The 16,225-nt window shown below is 44.2% G+C and overlaps 4 protein-coding genes across 4 annotated transcripts; 3 read left to right on the forward strand and 1 right to left on the reverse strand.

Annotated features, from left to right (window-relative positions):
- Positions 1-2,562: 2,562 nt before the first annotated feature.
- LOC133844650 (steroid hormone receptor ERR2) lies at positions 2,563-4,096 on the forward strand. Its single transcript, XM_062278733.1, has 2 exons — positions 2,563-3,120; positions 3,176-4,096. Exons 1-2 carry the CDS (start codon positions 2,563-2,565, stop codon positions 4,094-4,096), a joined length of 1,479 nt encoding a protein of 492 aa, XP_062134717.1.
- A 303-nt stretch (positions 4,097-4,399) lies between these two features.
- LOC133844648 (UDP-glucuronic acid decarboxylase 1) lies at positions 4,400-7,703 on the reverse strand. The gene is made up of 2 exons (XM_062278731.1): positions 6,654-7,703; positions 4,400-5,699 (listed from the first exon to the last, which is right to left on the reverse strand). The coding sequence occupies exons 1-2, from the start codon at positions 7,494-7,496 to the stop codon at positions 5,184-5,186; spliced, it is 1,359 nt and encodes a 452-aa protein (XP_062134715.1). The 5' UTR covers positions 7,497-7,703; the 3' UTR covers positions 4,400-5,183.
- Positions 7,704-7,942: 239 nt separating this feature from the next.
- On the forward strand, positions 7,943-10,168 carry LOC133844645 (glycylpeptide N-tetradecanoyltransferase). The gene is made up of 2 exons (XM_062278728.1): positions 7,943-8,299; positions 8,501-10,168. Exons 1-2 carry the CDS (start codon positions 8,071-8,073, stop codon positions 9,712-9,714), a joined length of 1,443 nt encoding a protein of 480 aa, XP_062134712.1. The 5' UTR covers positions 7,943-8,070; the 3' UTR covers positions 9,715-10,168.
- A 259-nt stretch (positions 10,169-10,427) lies between these two features.
- LOC133844644 (ATP-dependent DNA helicase Q4) lies at positions 10,428-16,134 on the forward strand. The gene is given in 9 exon segments (XM_062278727.1): positions 10,428-10,619; positions 10,677-11,468; positions 11,471-11,955; positions 11,957-13,125; positions 13,614-14,265; positions 14,330-15,127; positions 15,193-15,368; positions 15,428-15,744; positions 15,804-16,134. Coding segments are annotated over 9 exon segments (4,725 nt in total). The 5' UTR covers positions 10,428-10,517; the 3' UTR covers positions 16,038-16,134.
- The last annotated feature ends 91 nt before the right edge of the window (positions 16,135-16,225 follow it).

A 16,225-nucleotide genomic window follows, 5' to 3' on the forward strand; every position in this document is an offset into this window, starting at 1 on the left:
TATTGCAAGTGTGTTTGCCTTGTGTATACATTGCTAACCACCTGTAGCGCACCTTGGCGCAACATGTGTGCAGCAGTTTTGACTTATCAGTCTGCGGCGTGGATCTGTGTAAGTATTGGTACGTATAAGTACATAGTTATGCATGTGTATTGAGTTTGCGAATGCGCAACTTAAAGTATTGTTGCTGGGCCATTTCAGCTTCATTCATAAATTTCAAGCAATTGAGTATACATATACTTACACACTTATACTTACTTGTATGAACGCGTGTAAGTTTATATTTAGTTAATAAGACTATTTTAATTCACTCCAACGAAACGAGTTTGTACATTATTAAATTAATTTAAATTTCGAATTGGCTTTCGCGCCATCACACAGACGCTTAGTGTTGTAAAGCATTGCAGTATTTTTACTCACGGGTAATTTGGCGTGCAGAATTTAAAATAATAACTAGTTATATATATTTAAATTTCTTCTAGGCATTAATTTAATTTTGAAAAAAAAATTTTATAACAAAGAAACTGCATATGTATATATTTTTGTGCGTTTTGAGCTTGATATGAAACTTTAATCGTGAGCATCAAAAATATGCGGAGTGCTGGTATCGATAGCGACAAATTAGAAAACCAGGGTCGCACAACAGCTAATCAGCTGTTGTGGCAGTGTGTACTCACTTTGGAAAGTATGAAAACCAATCAATATACACACACATACACATACGTGATCAGAAAGTGTGTATTTATTTATTTTGTGTTAAAATTCTGTAAATATTTAGCATAAGCAGATAAATGAGATAAAGTAAAGTAGTTTGCAAATTTCATTCAATTCGCATGGTGCTTTGGAGGATGGCAGCAACGAAAAGCGCACATTTTGCATGTGACCGAGTACAGCGTCGCGACAATCAATCGACAATAATTCTACAAATTGTCGACGCTCTCAAAATGCAATGTGCATAATAGTTATATGCATACAAATGTAAACAATAAATGCAAAAAGAGAATACGACGCATACACAAGAACGCCTGTCACATATTAATTGCTAAATATTAACGAGAAAGCGGAAATGGATGCAGGCAGACTCCAACAGCAAAGCAGACAACAAAAGCAATAACAAAGTGCTCTCGAACCAAAATAAATGCATATGCATGTACTATCTATAAGCATGTGTGTGTGTGTGCGTGTTATGTATCAAAATGTGTTGACTGAATTCTGATTGGATCGCTGGAAAACAAATTAAACCACAATTCACTGATAATTCCTACAATTATCAAGATCTTTACGAAACTTTATGTAAGTAGCAAGCTCGTAAACTAGAAGCTCGTGTAGTATTGTTATCATTCATCCCACACACACCCACTTTGCCCGTGTGATAAGCGCAACTACAACGAGAGATCGTATTAAAAACGTGCATCTTCTTCAGCCTTGCGTCGCTTCACTTCCGCCGCCGTCGCCTTGCGCACTATCTCTCTACTATGTACGTATGTACATAGTACAGCGCTTTGAAGCTGTGTAGGCCATGTTTGAAATCAGGCCGCTGCGTCGTGATTTGTAGTAGCGTAACTGTTAATTATTTATTAAATAAACAGTGTATACGCATAGTACCGTTATCGCGTTATTGTACTTTTCCACCGCGCCAAGTGCCAAGTACCCAAAAAGGGGCACACTGTGCTCTCATTAGAACGAGATGGCGCAATCAGTGTTGCCAAATCTGTTGGAAAAAGCTAAAAATTCTACAAACAAAAAACTTTAGTCAAAGACGAGATTCCGCTCAAGTTTATTTTTGGCGCAAATAGTGTAGAACGAATTCATTAGATAACTGGTATCAGTAAGATTGCAGAGACATAAGTAATTCATAAATTTATTATTTCTCCCAACAAATGTTGCAAACAAGTTTGTTCCCACATTTTTAAAAAAAACCCCAATATACAGTATAATGTCGATAACCACCTACGTACATTTAATGGGACTGCCAAGATAACGGCATAAATGAGAAAAATATATGGGTTTAATTTTTTATTTAAGTGCATATTGCTGTTAATTTTAGCATTTATTATACGCTTATTAGCATTGCATTTAATTTTTAATAAACCAAAAAAAATCGGTACTGATAATTATAAATTTGCTGCAAAAAATTTAGCTGCTTTTTCAGCTTGTTTGTGGAAGAAATATATTGAATTGGCAGCACTGACTGTGAGAGCGCACTTCAAACTGCATAACTGCATGAATGTGTAAGTGTGGCCGCGTTTTAATTGCAATTTCTGCTGTTGTTTACATTCATTAATAATTAGCTAAGCGGTCGCTGCCGCCGTCACCGTCGCCGTCGACGCTTTCAAGCGCTCGCTAAAACGTTGTCAGTCCCTCATTTCGGTCTTTTATCGTTCGCCGTGTACTTTTGACATTTAAAACACAATCACAGAACAATTTCAAGCGCAATGATTGTGCACAAATATTTTTGAAGCACCCACTGCTGCTGTGTATGGTGACGCTCTTAACTAGTTTGCTTTTAACCGTTGTGATGTTGTTGTTTAACTTGTAGCTCAACAACTTCTTCGGTCTCGAAATATGTCCGACGGCGTCAGCGTACTGCACATCAAACAGGAGGTGGACACTTCATCGGCCAGTCCCAGCTCAAAGGCAACCACAAGCTCAGGCACAACGACGACAACGTCAACGTCAACTGGCCACAACAACTCGAGCAATAGCAACAGCGGCATGAAGTCATCGCCATCGGTGTCGCCGGAGCGTCAACTCTGCAGCTCAACCACTTCATTGTCCTGCGATCTGCACAACGTCTCGCTCAGCAACGATGGCGACAGCAGCAACAAGGGAAGCGCCTCCAGTGGCGGCGGTGGCACAAATCAATCGAGCAGTGGCAATGCCAATGCCAATTCAATGCGCGATGAACTGCGTCGTCTATGCCTGGTGTGTGGCGACGTAGCCTCGGGATTCCATTACGGCGTCGCCAGCTGTGAGGCGTGCAAGGCATTCTTCAAGCGCACCATACAGGGCAACATTGAGTACACATGTCCGGCAAACAATGAGTGCGAGATCAACAAGCGGCGACGCAAGGCTTGCCAGGCGTGTCGCTTCCAGAAGTGCCTGCTCATGGGCATGCTTAAGGCAAGTACTTGAATAGTTGAACTATACTGGTTTACTAACCATCTTCACTTTCCAGGAGGGCGTGCGTTTGGATCGTGTACGTGGTGGAAGACAGAAATATCGTCGCAATCCCGTGTCCAACTCGTATCAGACCATGCAGCTGCTGTATCAGTCCAGCACCACATCGCTGTGTGACGTCAAAATACTGGACGTGCTCAACTCCTATGAGCCGGATGCGTTGAGCGTGCAACCGGCTCAGCAGCCGCACACCACAAGCTGCACAGATGAAGCATCCTCATCGTCGGGCAGCGTCAAGCTGGAGAGCAGCAGCAACAGCACTTCGAATGGCACCACAACAGGCACATGCATTTTCCAGAATAACAACAACGGCAATGATCCACACGAGATACTGAGCGTGCTCAGCGATCTCTACGACAAGGAGCTGGTCAGTGTCATTGGCTGGGCCAAGCAAATACCCGGCTTCATTGAGTTGCCGCTCAACGATCAAATGAAGTTGTTGCAAGTGTCGTGGGCCGAGATCTTGACTTTGCAATTGACGTTTCGTTCGCTGCCCTTCAATGGCAAGCTATGCTTTGCCACAGATGTGTGGATGGATGAGCTGTTGGCCAAGGAATGCGGCTACACGGAATTCTACTATCATTGTGTGCAGATCGCACAGCGCATGGAACGCATTTCGCCGCGTCGCGAGGAATACTATCTGCTGAAGGCGCTGCTGTTGTCCAATTGTGATATACTGCTGGACGATCAAAGTTCGTTGCGCGCCTTCCGCGACACCATACTTAATTCACTCAACGATGTCGTCTATTTGCTGCGCCACTCCTCCGCCGTCTCCCATCAGCAGCAGCTGCTGCTGTTGCTGCCCTCGTTGCGGCAGGCAGACGACATATTACGACGCTTTTGGCGCGGCGTTGCACGCGACGAACTCATCAACATGAAGAAACTGTTTCTCGAGATGCTCGAGCCGCTGGCCAGGTGAAAGGGCAACCGGATGGAAGGGAATACGTGGAGGAAGACCAGGAGCAGGTAGCACCACAATTAGGCAGTTAATAGTTGCGGAAGAGAGTGTAGCTCATAAGTCAAGGTGCAAATATAGTCGGTTTAAGATAAATCCTAGTTACTAATCTAGAACATTAAGCATTCAAAAAAAAAGATGTAGCTCATAAAGTGTACATAGCATTCGTGTTTGTAGCGTGTGTAGAATGTGAGTGTGTGAGCATTTGCAATCGTAATTGCAGTTGCAATCGAATTAATTGATTAATTCATTAAAAACATTAAACAATTGTATTGACAAAAACTTAAAGCCATTTAATGAACTCTACCAACTACGGCTACAACTACAAAAAGGCAGACAATTAACACGTTTTATACATAATTGAACTTAATTATTATTGTAGTAGTTTTTCTACCCGCTACCCAAATAGAATAGTATAAAAACTGTTAAATCAACCGTAACACTCGTATGTATGTCTGTGTGTTTGTATGAACACCTCGAACTCGAAGATTATCAGAGCGAGAAGCTATGAGAATATTTAAGCTCAGGTTTTTCTCTTTTTACAATCTGATATACAACATGTTAAGGATATAGTTTACAATGTTGATAATAGTTCTAATTGGTTTTTGAATTTCTTTAAGATCGGATCTAGAAATCATTTTATAAGTCAAAAATCATTATGTTCTAATCGCATTCAATAGTCTAATAATGCCTTAAAATGGGTAGCGGGTAACTTAAAGTCGGTTACACTCGACTGTAACTTTGCTATATCTAGTTTTTATAGGGTATTCTGCGATTGCACGTTGTCGAATGAAAAGAAAACGAAACAAGAGCGAATTCACTAATTATATTACGTATATGAGGCGCAAACTGCAATTGATGATGAATTAATTGATCGTGACTATACCCTTGGAACACTTAATACCTACGCTTATGGAGAATCGTTTAGCTCTATCGATGGTCATATTTACATTTTGCAGACTAGAGACGTTTCCAATTACACACAATTAATTGGCTTTTACAGGCACACACAAGTTCCGATATGCTGCTGCTACTGCTGGTTGGTTTTTGGTTACGGCCGACTTCGCTGCAGATCCGGTGACTCGAAGTACTTGCGCGAATTCTCCTGGAAGCGATCACTGCGCGCCAGCTCATTGCGAAAATAGGAGATGGTCTGCAACAGACCCGTTTCCAGGGGCACCTTTGGCTCCCAGTTGAGCCGTTTCTTGGCCCGCGTTATGTCCGGCTTTCGACGCTGCGGATCATCCTCCATGGCCTTGATTTGTTTCACCTCGCTCTGGCCACCGACCAGATGCTTGATGATGTTGGCAAACTCACCAATTGTTTGCTCCACGGGATTGCCCAGATTCACGGGCTGCGTATAATTGGAAGCCATCAGTGCAATCAGTCCATCAACCAGATCGGAAACGTATTGAAACGAACGAGTCTGCTTGCCATTCCCATACACCGTAATTGTCTCATTGCGCAGCGCCTGAAGTATAAAGTTGGACACCACGCGACCATCGTTCATGTGCATCCTGGGTCCGTAGGTGTTAAAGATGCGCGCCACTCGGACTTGCACTTTTTCCTAATCAAGCGAAAATATGTGAATTAGTCAAGTATATAATACTATATATATTTAAACCGAGAGGTTTTTATGTAATTGGTACCATATCATTTAAATTAAATTCGGAACGAAACTGACTTTTTGATATTTATATATATATATCGATTCTTAAGTTTTTAAGAAAGACAGACGCAACGAACCGTACTTATATATAACCTTGTCGATTCTTAAGTTTTTAAGAAAGACAAGTCTTTTATGCAAATATGCGAAACCCCACCTAGTTTTTAATTTTCGATAGTTGGTTTTATAGATTATAAGGCAAACTAGTTTAAACTTATAACTAGTCGAGTTTGCTTGGAGTGACCTAATTATTGGAAGGCATGTTTACAGTTTTGTGGTTGTTCACAAAGTCAAGGTTAGGAACTACTTCAATTTACTCAAAACACTCGTGTACATAAACTCACGAGATCATTGTTGAAAGAACTTGCTATTTACTTAGTATTTTCGAAGAGAATGTTAACAAAACATACATAAAAAAAAGCTAAATATTTGCTTCTTGATTTAACAAAGTGATAATTGAAACGCTTTTTCGTATACATCGTTAGAATACTCCATATACAGAAGATTCTTTGTATTGTATATACAGTTGTGCATTGATAATCAGGCAGTTATCAAAGCACAATTCAAATCGTAAAAGCTGCAAGGTTGAAATTTGTAAACAAGGTATTTTTACGACTTTTGAGCCTGTCATGAGAATGGGATTCTCTAAATATGAGCTCCAAATATAATAATAAAATATTTATAGAAATGTGTACTACAAATTAGTACTAAAGACATTATAAAAGACGCGGTCGAAGCTGCGGTGCAAGTATGCTAATCTACTTTAGTAGAAAAGACCTTGGAATGGTCTTTCCTTAGGGAAGTTTGCAGACCTGTTTCAAGCCCTCATGTATTACATTTTTGACATCATCTCACCTGCTTGGCGTACGCATAACTGAGCGTTTCCGAGACACGTTTGCCCTCATCATAGCAGGCACGTGGTCCAATTGGGTTCACATGGCCCCAGTAAGTCTCGGGCTGTGGATGCACTGTGGGATCACCATAAACCTCTGACGTGCTTGCGATTAACACTTTGGCCATTACCCGCTTTGCCAGGCCGAGCACGTTGATGGTTCCCATCGTGTTCGTTTTTATCGTCTTTACGGGATTGTACATATAATGTGGTGGCGATGCCGGGGAAGCCAAATGATAAATCTCATCGATCTCAATGAAAAGTGGATTGACAATATCATGATGGATGAGTTCAAAGTTCTCGTGACCCAGCCAATGTTCCACGTTGCGCTTGCGCCCCGTAAAGAAGTTGTCCACGACAATAATCTCATGACCCTGTATCATTAAATCGTCCACCAGATGGGAGCCCACAAAGCCGGCGCCACCAGTGATCAGGATGCGTTTGCGATTCTTATAATTGAGATATTTCACTTTCGGATATTTGCGTGGCGTTGCTGCCTGGAGTGCGCGCACTTGTTCCTCCAAGTGGGCCAATTGTTCTTTAGTGTGAAGCAGTTCCTGGCGCTGTTGATGCAGTTGCGCATTTTGTGCCTCGTAAGCAATTCGCAAATTTCGTTGCTCCACATCTTCGGTGGGTGGCCATTGATGTTGTTCCTCGACGACACCATTACTCAGCAAGTGGCTGCTGCTGCTCCGGCTCGGCGAGATCTCAGTGGAGGTCAACACAACTTTGTATAAATAAATCAGCACCAAAACTGTCAGAGAAGCAACGGCAACCATTCTTAGTCGTTTTTTTGTCAAGCTCATTGTGACGCGACAGCAGATGTGGCGATGATGACAGAAATACAATACTCTCGCTCGCTCGCTCACTCACTCCCCGCTACCGCTGTTTGTTCTTATCAGCAAACACAAGTCCCACATCCACATTGCATTGTTATATTCTTACATTTTTTGTTTACTCCCCCAAAAACAGCAAGCAAAGCAGTTTTTTTCCACACACTGAGTACGCGCTCATCAGCTGTTGCAGCATAACATTTATCTAGTATCGATAAGCGATATATTAACTACACGAATCGATTACATAAACTTTTCTATATGTTTGGGTTGGCTTTTGTTATTTTGGCGTATTTAGCATTTTTTTCAAACCTTCATTGCCATAATCAACTTTGATTGGTATTTAATGTTAAAAATTAATTTTATTAAAAACTATCGATTTCAATAACCATTTTCATCGAGTGACCATAGTTCACAACTTTATACGCCTTATCTGGCAACTGCAGTGTTGAGTCAGCTGCTTAGAGTTTTGCGATTTCATTGCAATAATTTCTTGCTAAAATAATTTATTAACCTGAAAAGAGAAAAACGGTAAAAGCTTCAAAACATGCCGAACGCAGACGAAACACCAGCCGCCAACCAAGACGACGAGAGTGAGCATGAGCTGCATCAGAAAACCAAAGATGTGGCTAGAGCCACAAAGGAAATGGTGGAAAGCGCCGTTGCCGGCTTGAAGCTAATGGAGCTGGGTTCGGCGGCAGCAAATGAAGCAAATGCAAGTGGCGCTACAGAAGATGCCAAGGAGTCGGGCAAGAGCTTTATAGCGTCAGAACAAAGTAAGTAAATACAAGCAGCAACAATATTTACAATTGGCGAAAAAAAGCGCCCAATACGAAAAGCGTTTAGCCGAAATGAGGTTAGGTTTGCTAAAAATGCACAATTATGTGTGTATGTATGTTAATATGCATATGTATATTAACATGCCGCAATGTAAATGGAAATATTTATACATATTAACAATGAAATGTCTCTTGCAGACAGGCAGGCGCTGCTGCAGGCGATGACGGATGCAATGGCCAACACCCGCCAACAGGCAAAGAAATTTGCATTTTGGTCAACGCAACCGGTAACTAAGCTGGATGAGCTGGTGACCACCAACGAGTGCATTGAGCCCAACAAAAAGATCGACGATATACGTGCCGAACCCTACACTTTGCCCAGTGGATTCAAGTGGGTGACACTCGATCTGAACGATGCCAGCGATTTGAAGGAGCTGTACACGCTGCTTAATGAGAATTATGTAGAGGACGATGATGCCATGTTTCGCTTCGACTATCAGCCGGAGTTCCTGAAGTGGTCTCTGCAGCCACCAGGCTGGAAACGAGACTGGCACGTTGGCGTTCGTGTGGAGAAATCCGGTAAATTGGTCGGCTTCATTTCGGCCATTCCCAGCAAATTGCGAACTTACGAGAAGGTGCTCAAGGTGGTCGACATTAATTTCTTGTGTGTGCACAAGAAGTTGCGCAGCAAACGTGTCGCTCCGGTCCTCATTCGTGAGATTACACGACGTGTGAATTTGACGGGCATCTTTCAGGCTGCCTACACAGCGGGCGTTGTGCTGCCAACGCCGGTGTCGACGTGCCGCTATTGGCATCGTTCGTTGAATCCCAAGAAGCTGGTCGATGTACGCTTCTCGCATTTGGCACGCAACATGACCATGCAACGCACCGTCAAACTTTACAAACTGCCTGATCAGCCCAAGACAAAGGGCTATCGTCGCATCACAGCCAAAGACATGGATAAGGCGCACAAATTGCTTGAGGATTACTTGAAGCGCTTTTCGCTGGGTCCCATGTTTACCAAGGAGGAATTTAAGCATTGGTTCACGCCACGCGATGGCATCATCGATTGCTTTATTGTTGCCGACGAGAAGGGCAACATCACCGATTTGACCAGTTACTACTGTCTGCCCTCGTCCGTTATGCATCATCCGGTGCACAAGAATGTGCGTGCCGCATATTCGTTCTACAATGTGTCCACTAAGACGCCATGGATTGAGCTGATGAACGATGCTTTGATCTCGGCGCGCAATGTCCAAATGGATGTGTATAACGCGCTTGATCTGATGGAGAATAAGAAGTTCTTTGTGCCGTTGAAGTTTGGTGCTGGCGACGGTAATTTGCAGTACTATTTGTACAATTGGCGATGCCCTGCCATGCAGCCCGAGGACATTGCATTGATACTCATGTAGGATTGGGATTGGATTTGGACAGTAAAGGCATTTGATCTACACTTACCTACAATTCATCACTACACAACATCCCAAACTACAACACCACTCCACAAAACAAACAGTAACGCACGCAAAACGATTAAATCATTATTATCGCCTGAACTGCCGCCGCCGCCGCTTTAGCTGCTGCCGTCGCACTTGGAAAGTCTAACTTTAGATATTGGAATTATAAGTATCATTTCGATGTAAGCAAAAATCTGGAAATTTGGTTTGCGTGTGCTTTTTGCTATTGATATTTTTGTAATTCCTCGTTTAACGAATTCTGTGTACTACACACAAATAAAATTGTTTTTTTTTTACTTCTGTAATTTGTTGCTTCCCGAAGACACATGAAATGCAACTGCTAAGCTTCTGTATAACATAAAATGGAAAATGATTATTGAATAAAACACTAAGAAGGAGTAAAAACTATTCAAATAAATTATGGGAAATAAATATTGGAATGCAGCAATTGTTTCTTATAGTTTACCGAATTTGGGTTCGAATAGACGCATATTTAAAATTCCACAGGAGTGTTGTCTCCAGTGTCTTGTAGGTGTGTACGTTTCAAATTTGGCGCCCAACAGCCAACACCATGGCCACTAAGACAATCTGGCACCATTGCTATGGCAACTACAAAAGTTCTGGCAACGCCGCCCTTGCAACTGCTGCCATTGCAGAAAAAGCGCGCGCTCAGCAAAAAACAGGTGTGTTATCCATCTGCCTTATATTGCTTAGTTGTGTTTTTAAATGTAGTAAGTGTAATAATTCCCAAGAACGCTATGGACGAATCAATTTTTAAAGATAAATACCAAAAGTACAAGCTGCGCGTCAAGATATGGGAGAAGGATTTCAAAAAGAAACACGGCCGAGTGCCCTCCAAGGTAAATAATCCATTTTGTTTAGAGTTGGGCGCAGAGATTAATGAGATTTACTTGCAGTACGATATAAGAGAGGCCAGCCAGGAGATACGCGACTCTTACAAAATGTATTATAAGCTGAAGACATCGTTTCTCGAGGAGACCCTCAACGATGTGCTTAGCGAAGATGGTTTCGATGTGCTGGAAATGACGCAATCCGAGGATTTGGGTGTCTCAACACTCGATGACGGTCCACAGCTGCCGTTGGACATTTCCGCATTGGTGCAGCAAAGCAACAGTGAGAGTTTCTCTAATATTCAAGAATTGCCTACGCCACAAGCGCTTAGTAATCTGGCCAATCTCGATGAGAATCATGTGATACGCAAATTTGAGGCTGCCGAAGAGTTGGCCCAAAATCAAACCGCCTGGGGTGAAAACGTTAGCAAGAAGCAACCGCCACCAGTGGAGCAGCAGAACACCTCTTTGGATGAGTCCACCAAGTCAAAGACGCCCAGCATTAAACCGAGCATAACCAGCAAACTGTTTCAATCGTCTCGCAGCTTTGCCAAGCGCAATCCTCGCAAGCCTATGTCCCGCAGCTCTCTCAATATGAGTGCATCGAGTGTGCTCAAAGGCGACAACGATGCATCAATGATGGAGCAGCTGCCCGACCTGGAAACGATACTCATACGCAAGGCACAAGACTTTAAGGCCGCAGAAGCCATTGCTGGCAATGCGCTGCTGGCGGCGGATCCAAAGGCAAGCAAGGAGGCCATCAAAACACATGTGGATGAGCGTTGGTTGCAACGCAACACGGCGCAGAACTCGCTGGAGCCACAGGTGGGACAAATGGAGCCGGAACCCAATAATAATGCCACGCCGGCTGGCAAAAAAAACACAATTTTGGACTCTCCAACATCGATGTTAGCAAGCTGAAGCCAACAGTGATGAAATTAGAAGAGCCGCCACAGGAGCAGCCAGCTGTAGTGCAGCCAGCTCCAGTGCTGCAAGTTGCAGCTCCGCCAACTGCAACAACGCCAGTTGCTGAGGATTCCGACTCGGATTCGGTGGTGGAGGAGAGCGAGGAGGAAGCAGAGCAGCCAGAATACCGTCAAATTGCTAAGCGGCGAAAGATAATGACCACAAATGATTCCCAGTCAGCGCTGAACGAAGTAAAGCAGGCAACTGACTCAGCACAAAGTATTGATCCACCACAAATTGAAATGGAGCAGAAGCTGGAGGCGGGGGAGGAGGAGGAGGAAGAGGGTAAAGACTTTTCGGCGGATGAGGAGCGTGATGCGACTTACGAGCCAGAGCAATCGAAGAAGGCGAAGCGCAAGCAGGCCACAGCCAAACGACAAAAAACCCAAAGCTGAAAAGAAGCCAGCGGCAAAGCCCAAGACTGAAAAGCAGCCGAAGGCAGAAAAGCAACCAAAGGCGGAGAAACAGCCAAAGCAAACGAAGCCACGTGCTGTAAAGGGCAAAGCCAAGGCAGCTGCTATTGAGGCAGCCGAGGAGGGGGAGCCCGAGGAGCAGCCACTCAATCCAGAGGATCTTAAGTATGTGCTCGCCCTGGAGTCGGGCGACATTACATCTGTGCCGCGCATTCAAGCTGACGACTTAGAGCAAGCGGACGTTGTGGCGCAACGTTACATTAGCAACTTTGCCGCAGGAACTGGAGCAGAAGCCAGACCAAGTGCCACGATAGATGAAAAGCGAGTCATGGCGCGCAAGAAGCTGGAGGAGAAAATCGCATCTGGCAAGTTGAACGAGAACTTTGTCACCATCAACATTCAGAAGAAGAAATTTGCACGGGGCAAAAAGTCCATCAATTTCTCCAAGTACAAGAAGCAACAGTGGCGCCACAAGAAGCGAGTGGCAGCCTTGACTGGACCCGACATGGACATGGGTGGATGTGATGGTGGCGTACTCACCTGCTTCAATTGTGGTGGAGTCGGGCACTTTGCCCAGCAGTGCAAGGTAAAAGGCGATGCGCTGTTGCCACTGAGCGCTCAGCTTGAAGAGGATCCATCGCCATTTCCCACTCTCGAAGAGGCGGAACAGATGGCCACGCAGGGCGCACTGGCGGCGCACAGTCGCAACATTGAGCGGCTGCCTCAGGCGGCCAATGCAGCCATCTATCAAGGTGCCGATAGCAGCAGCAGCAGCGATGAAGAGGAGGAAACTGCAGCAGCTGAAATGGATGTGGATGAGGCGAGCGGAACACCCGATGAACCACACATGTCGAGTGATGACTCTGACATGGACTTTGAAGCACTCGATGCTGCAGTCGCGTCCTCGCAAACGGCAAAGCAGGTCTCGCCCATTAAGAGTTATGTGGGTCACAAAATACCCGAGGAGTTTCTCAAGCAGGCGGGCCTGGATGCTAGCTCCACAAGTGGCCAGGCGCGAAGTGGTCATGGTGGCGTCAAACCTCTCTACGATCTCAATGCGGATGGTAGTGTGCAAGAGCTAACGGCGGAGGTCACCGAAGCGCTGCATTTGTTTGGCCACAAGGACTTTCGCAAGGGTAAGAAATTCAAATTTGTATAGCTGATAATATTCTTAAGAGCTGACAAGTTGCTTTGCATATCTGAAGAATGGAAGTTTTTTTGGATTTTAAATTTATTTATTAATTGAACCAGTACAGCATTAAAGTTCTATAATTATCATATTCTAGGAAAAACTGGTTAACTGAATTTATAGTATTTATGGAAAAGAGAAACTGCATCTGGTTCGTGTTTTAGGTTAGTAAGGGTTGAATTAGAAACTGTGGTTTGTGCAAATGCTAGGCAGAAAAAATTACTTCTTATTTATCCTTAAAGTGTTGTTAGCGATGTAGTGTACGTATTCAGTTCTATTTATTCCCAACTCCATCGAACTCTGAAATTATAAGAGCTAGAGACACCAAATTAGCCAACGCTAAGTTTATTATACAATTATACTTTTTAAATCAATCTTAAATGAAAATAATCTAATTTTAAGGCTGTAGCATTAACAACGTTTTCTTTCCTTTAGGTCAAGATCGCGCTGTCATGCGTATACTCAGCGGACTGTCCACGCTGGTCACTCTCAGCACGGGCAGCGGTAAGTCGCTCTGCTACCAGCTGCCTGCTTATCTATACAGTCGTCGCGTGGGTGCAATCACCTTGGTCATCTCGCCGCTGGTGTCGCTCATGGAGGATCAGGTGACGGGAGTGCCGCATTTTCTGCGTGCTCATTGCCTACACACGAATCAGACGCCGCAGCAACGGATGAAGATACAGCAACTGATTGCCAATGGCGAGATTGATATACTTCTCGTATCACCCGAGGCTGTTGTGTCTGGAGAACGTGCGACGGGTTTTGGTGCCATATTGCGAACGTTGCCGCCTATTGCTTTTGCCTGCATCGATGAGGCGCATTGTGTGTCGCAGTGGAGTCACAATTTTCGTCCCAGCTATCTAATGATCTGCAAGGTGCTCAAGAAGAATCTGGGAGTGCAAACAGTTCTGGGTTTGACGGCCACAGCAACGCTGCCCACGCGCATCAGCATCATCAATCACTTGGGTATTACGGATGGCGAACGAGGCATTATCAGTGATACTCCTCTACCCGATAATCTTGTACTCTCGGTGTCCAAGGACGAGAACCGCGATGCGGCGCTGCTGCAGCTGCTTAACAGCGAGAGGTAAGAGGCAGTTAGGTGAACTTGGTGCACAGAGTGGGCTTTCTTAATCATATTATTCTTGCAGATTTGAAAGCTGCCAATCGATCATCATTTATTGCACAAGACGTGATGAGTGCGAACGCATTGCTGGCTTTATACGAACCTGCATGCAGGATCGCAAGTCAAAAGCTGAACCAGAGCAGACGAAGAAGAAGCGCAAGCGTGTCAATTGGCAGGCGGAACCTTATCACGCCGGTATGCCCGCATCCAGACGACGCACAGTGCAGAACGCCTTTATGGCAAATGAGCTACGCATTGTTGTGGCCACCATAGCCTTTGGCATGGGCATCAACAAACCGGACATACGTGCTGTTATCCATTACAATATGCCAAGGAATTTCGAGAGCTATGTGCAGGAAATTGGACGCGCTGGTCGCGATGGCCTCACTTCGCATTGTCATCTCTTCTTGGATGCCAAGGGCAATGATCAAAGCGAACTGCGGCGTCATGTTTACGCCAATTCGATTGATCGACATGTTATCCGCAAGCTGCTGCAACGCATCTTTGTGCCTTGTTGCTGTGACAAGCAGCGTGCTGGAGGCAGCAGCAGCAACAGCGCAGCAGCTGTAAAGGAAGCCACTGTAAGTGAGCTAAAAGATGCCGCGGATTTCAGTGATACATCTGGCGCTCGAGTGCATATCTGTCCCGGCCATGAGATTGGTTTCTCAGTGGAGCAAACTGTCGAGGCTCTGGACATACCAGCTGAGAATATATCGACGCTGCTTTGCTATATGGAACTCGAGCCACGCTGGTGCATGAATGTGCTCAGTTCTGCTTACATAATGGCCAAAGTCATTTCCTACGGCGGTCCCAAATACCTAAAGTAAGTTGGAAACACTATTTCTAATTTTGTGAATAGATTTAGTAAATCATTCTTCTTTCAAAAAGACATGCAGCCAAGGAATGTCCGCCGCTGGCCATGGCTATTGCGCTGCAGATCAAGAATAAGACGTTCAAGGAAGACGCCAACATCATTGAGTTCTCTGTGATTGATATTGCTGCTGGCATTGGCTGGAACAGCGGTGTGGTTAAATATCAGTTAAAGAACCTAGAGTGGATGCAAAGTAAGATGAGAAAAAACATTATTTATTATTCTCTTGCTAATCATTTCACCAATTCTTAGTCAATGGCTATCCCAAGCGCTCGCCTATTACCGTCAGCTTCTTTGATCTCGGTTTTCGCATCAAGGCACCGGGAGATTTCAGTGAGGAGGAAATTGACCATGCTCTGGATACTCTGTACTCTCGCTCTGTCAAGCAGGAACGTACCCAGCTCATCCAATTGCAGTATGTGGCACATGGTTTGTCCGCTGTGGCTTACAACATGTGTGTGCATTGTTGCAGCGCCGATTTCCCGCAGGATCGTTCCACTCAATTGAAGGGTATTGTGCGCAACTATTTCCGCAACGATTATCCGCAAGATTTAGAGTTGGAAATTGAGGTATACAAAAAACAATTTAATTTTTTCAATGTCTTTTTAATATCACTTTAAATTTACAGCCAAGTAATGTGCCAGATGATCACATTATTTCCGATGTGCATGCCCTGATCAACATGTATCCCGATAATACGTTCAGTGGCCGCAACATTGCACGCATTTTCCACGGCATAACGAGTCCCAATTATCCGGCCGTAATGTGGGGCCGCTGCAGCTATTGGCGCGCACACACTAAAGTTGATTTCAATCGCATTCTCAAGCTGGCCAACCTGGAGATTGTGAAGCGACGCACGTGATAACTACTATACTAATCTTAAACTTTGTCATATATTTTAAATGTTTTTTTCTTTTCTAAAATGTTCCCAAAAGACTGTAACTCCAAGCAATTGTTTCATTTTGAATTAGATAAAAGGGAATTCCCTCGAACAGCAACAGTTCGGTTATATTGCAGCCCTGCGATATATCGCAAAACACCTATCGTATA

The sequence above is a fragment of the Drosophila sulfurigaster genome, chromosome 3 (assembly GCF_023558435.1).
Source record: "Drosophila sulfurigaster albostrigata strain 15112-1811.04 chromosome 3, ASM2355843v2, whole genome shotgun sequence".
Taxonomy (NCBI): domain Eukaryota; kingdom Metazoa; phylum Arthropoda; class Insecta; order Diptera; family Drosophilidae; genus Drosophila; species Drosophila sulfurigaster.

Bases quoted from the DNA above. Each gene is read 5' to 3' on its own strand.
- LOC133844650 (XM_062278733.1), top strand. From the start codon at position 2,563: ATGTCCGACGGCGTCAGCGTACTGCACATCAAACAGGAGGTGGACACT. The intron at 3,121-3,175 runs GCAAGTACTTGA...TTCACTTTCCAG, and splicing joins TGCTCATGGGCATGCTTAAG to GAGGGCGTGCGTTTGGATCG.
- LOC133844648 (XM_062278731.1), bottom strand. From the start codon at position 7,496: ATGAGCTTGACAAAAAAACGACTAAGAATGGTTGCCGTTGCTTCTCTG. The intron at 5,700-6,653 runs GTGAGATGATGT...TCGCTTGATTAG, and splicing joins GTTATGCGTACGCCAAGCAG to GAAAAAGTGCAAGTCCGAGT.
- LOC133844645 (XM_062278728.1), top strand. From the start codon at position 8,071: ATGCCGAACGCAGACGAAACACCAGCCGCCAACCAAGACGACGAGAGT. The intron at 8,300-8,500 runs GTAAGTAAATAC...TGTCTCTTGCAG, and splicing joins CTTTATAGCGTCAGAACAAA to ACAGGCAGGCGCTGCTGCAG.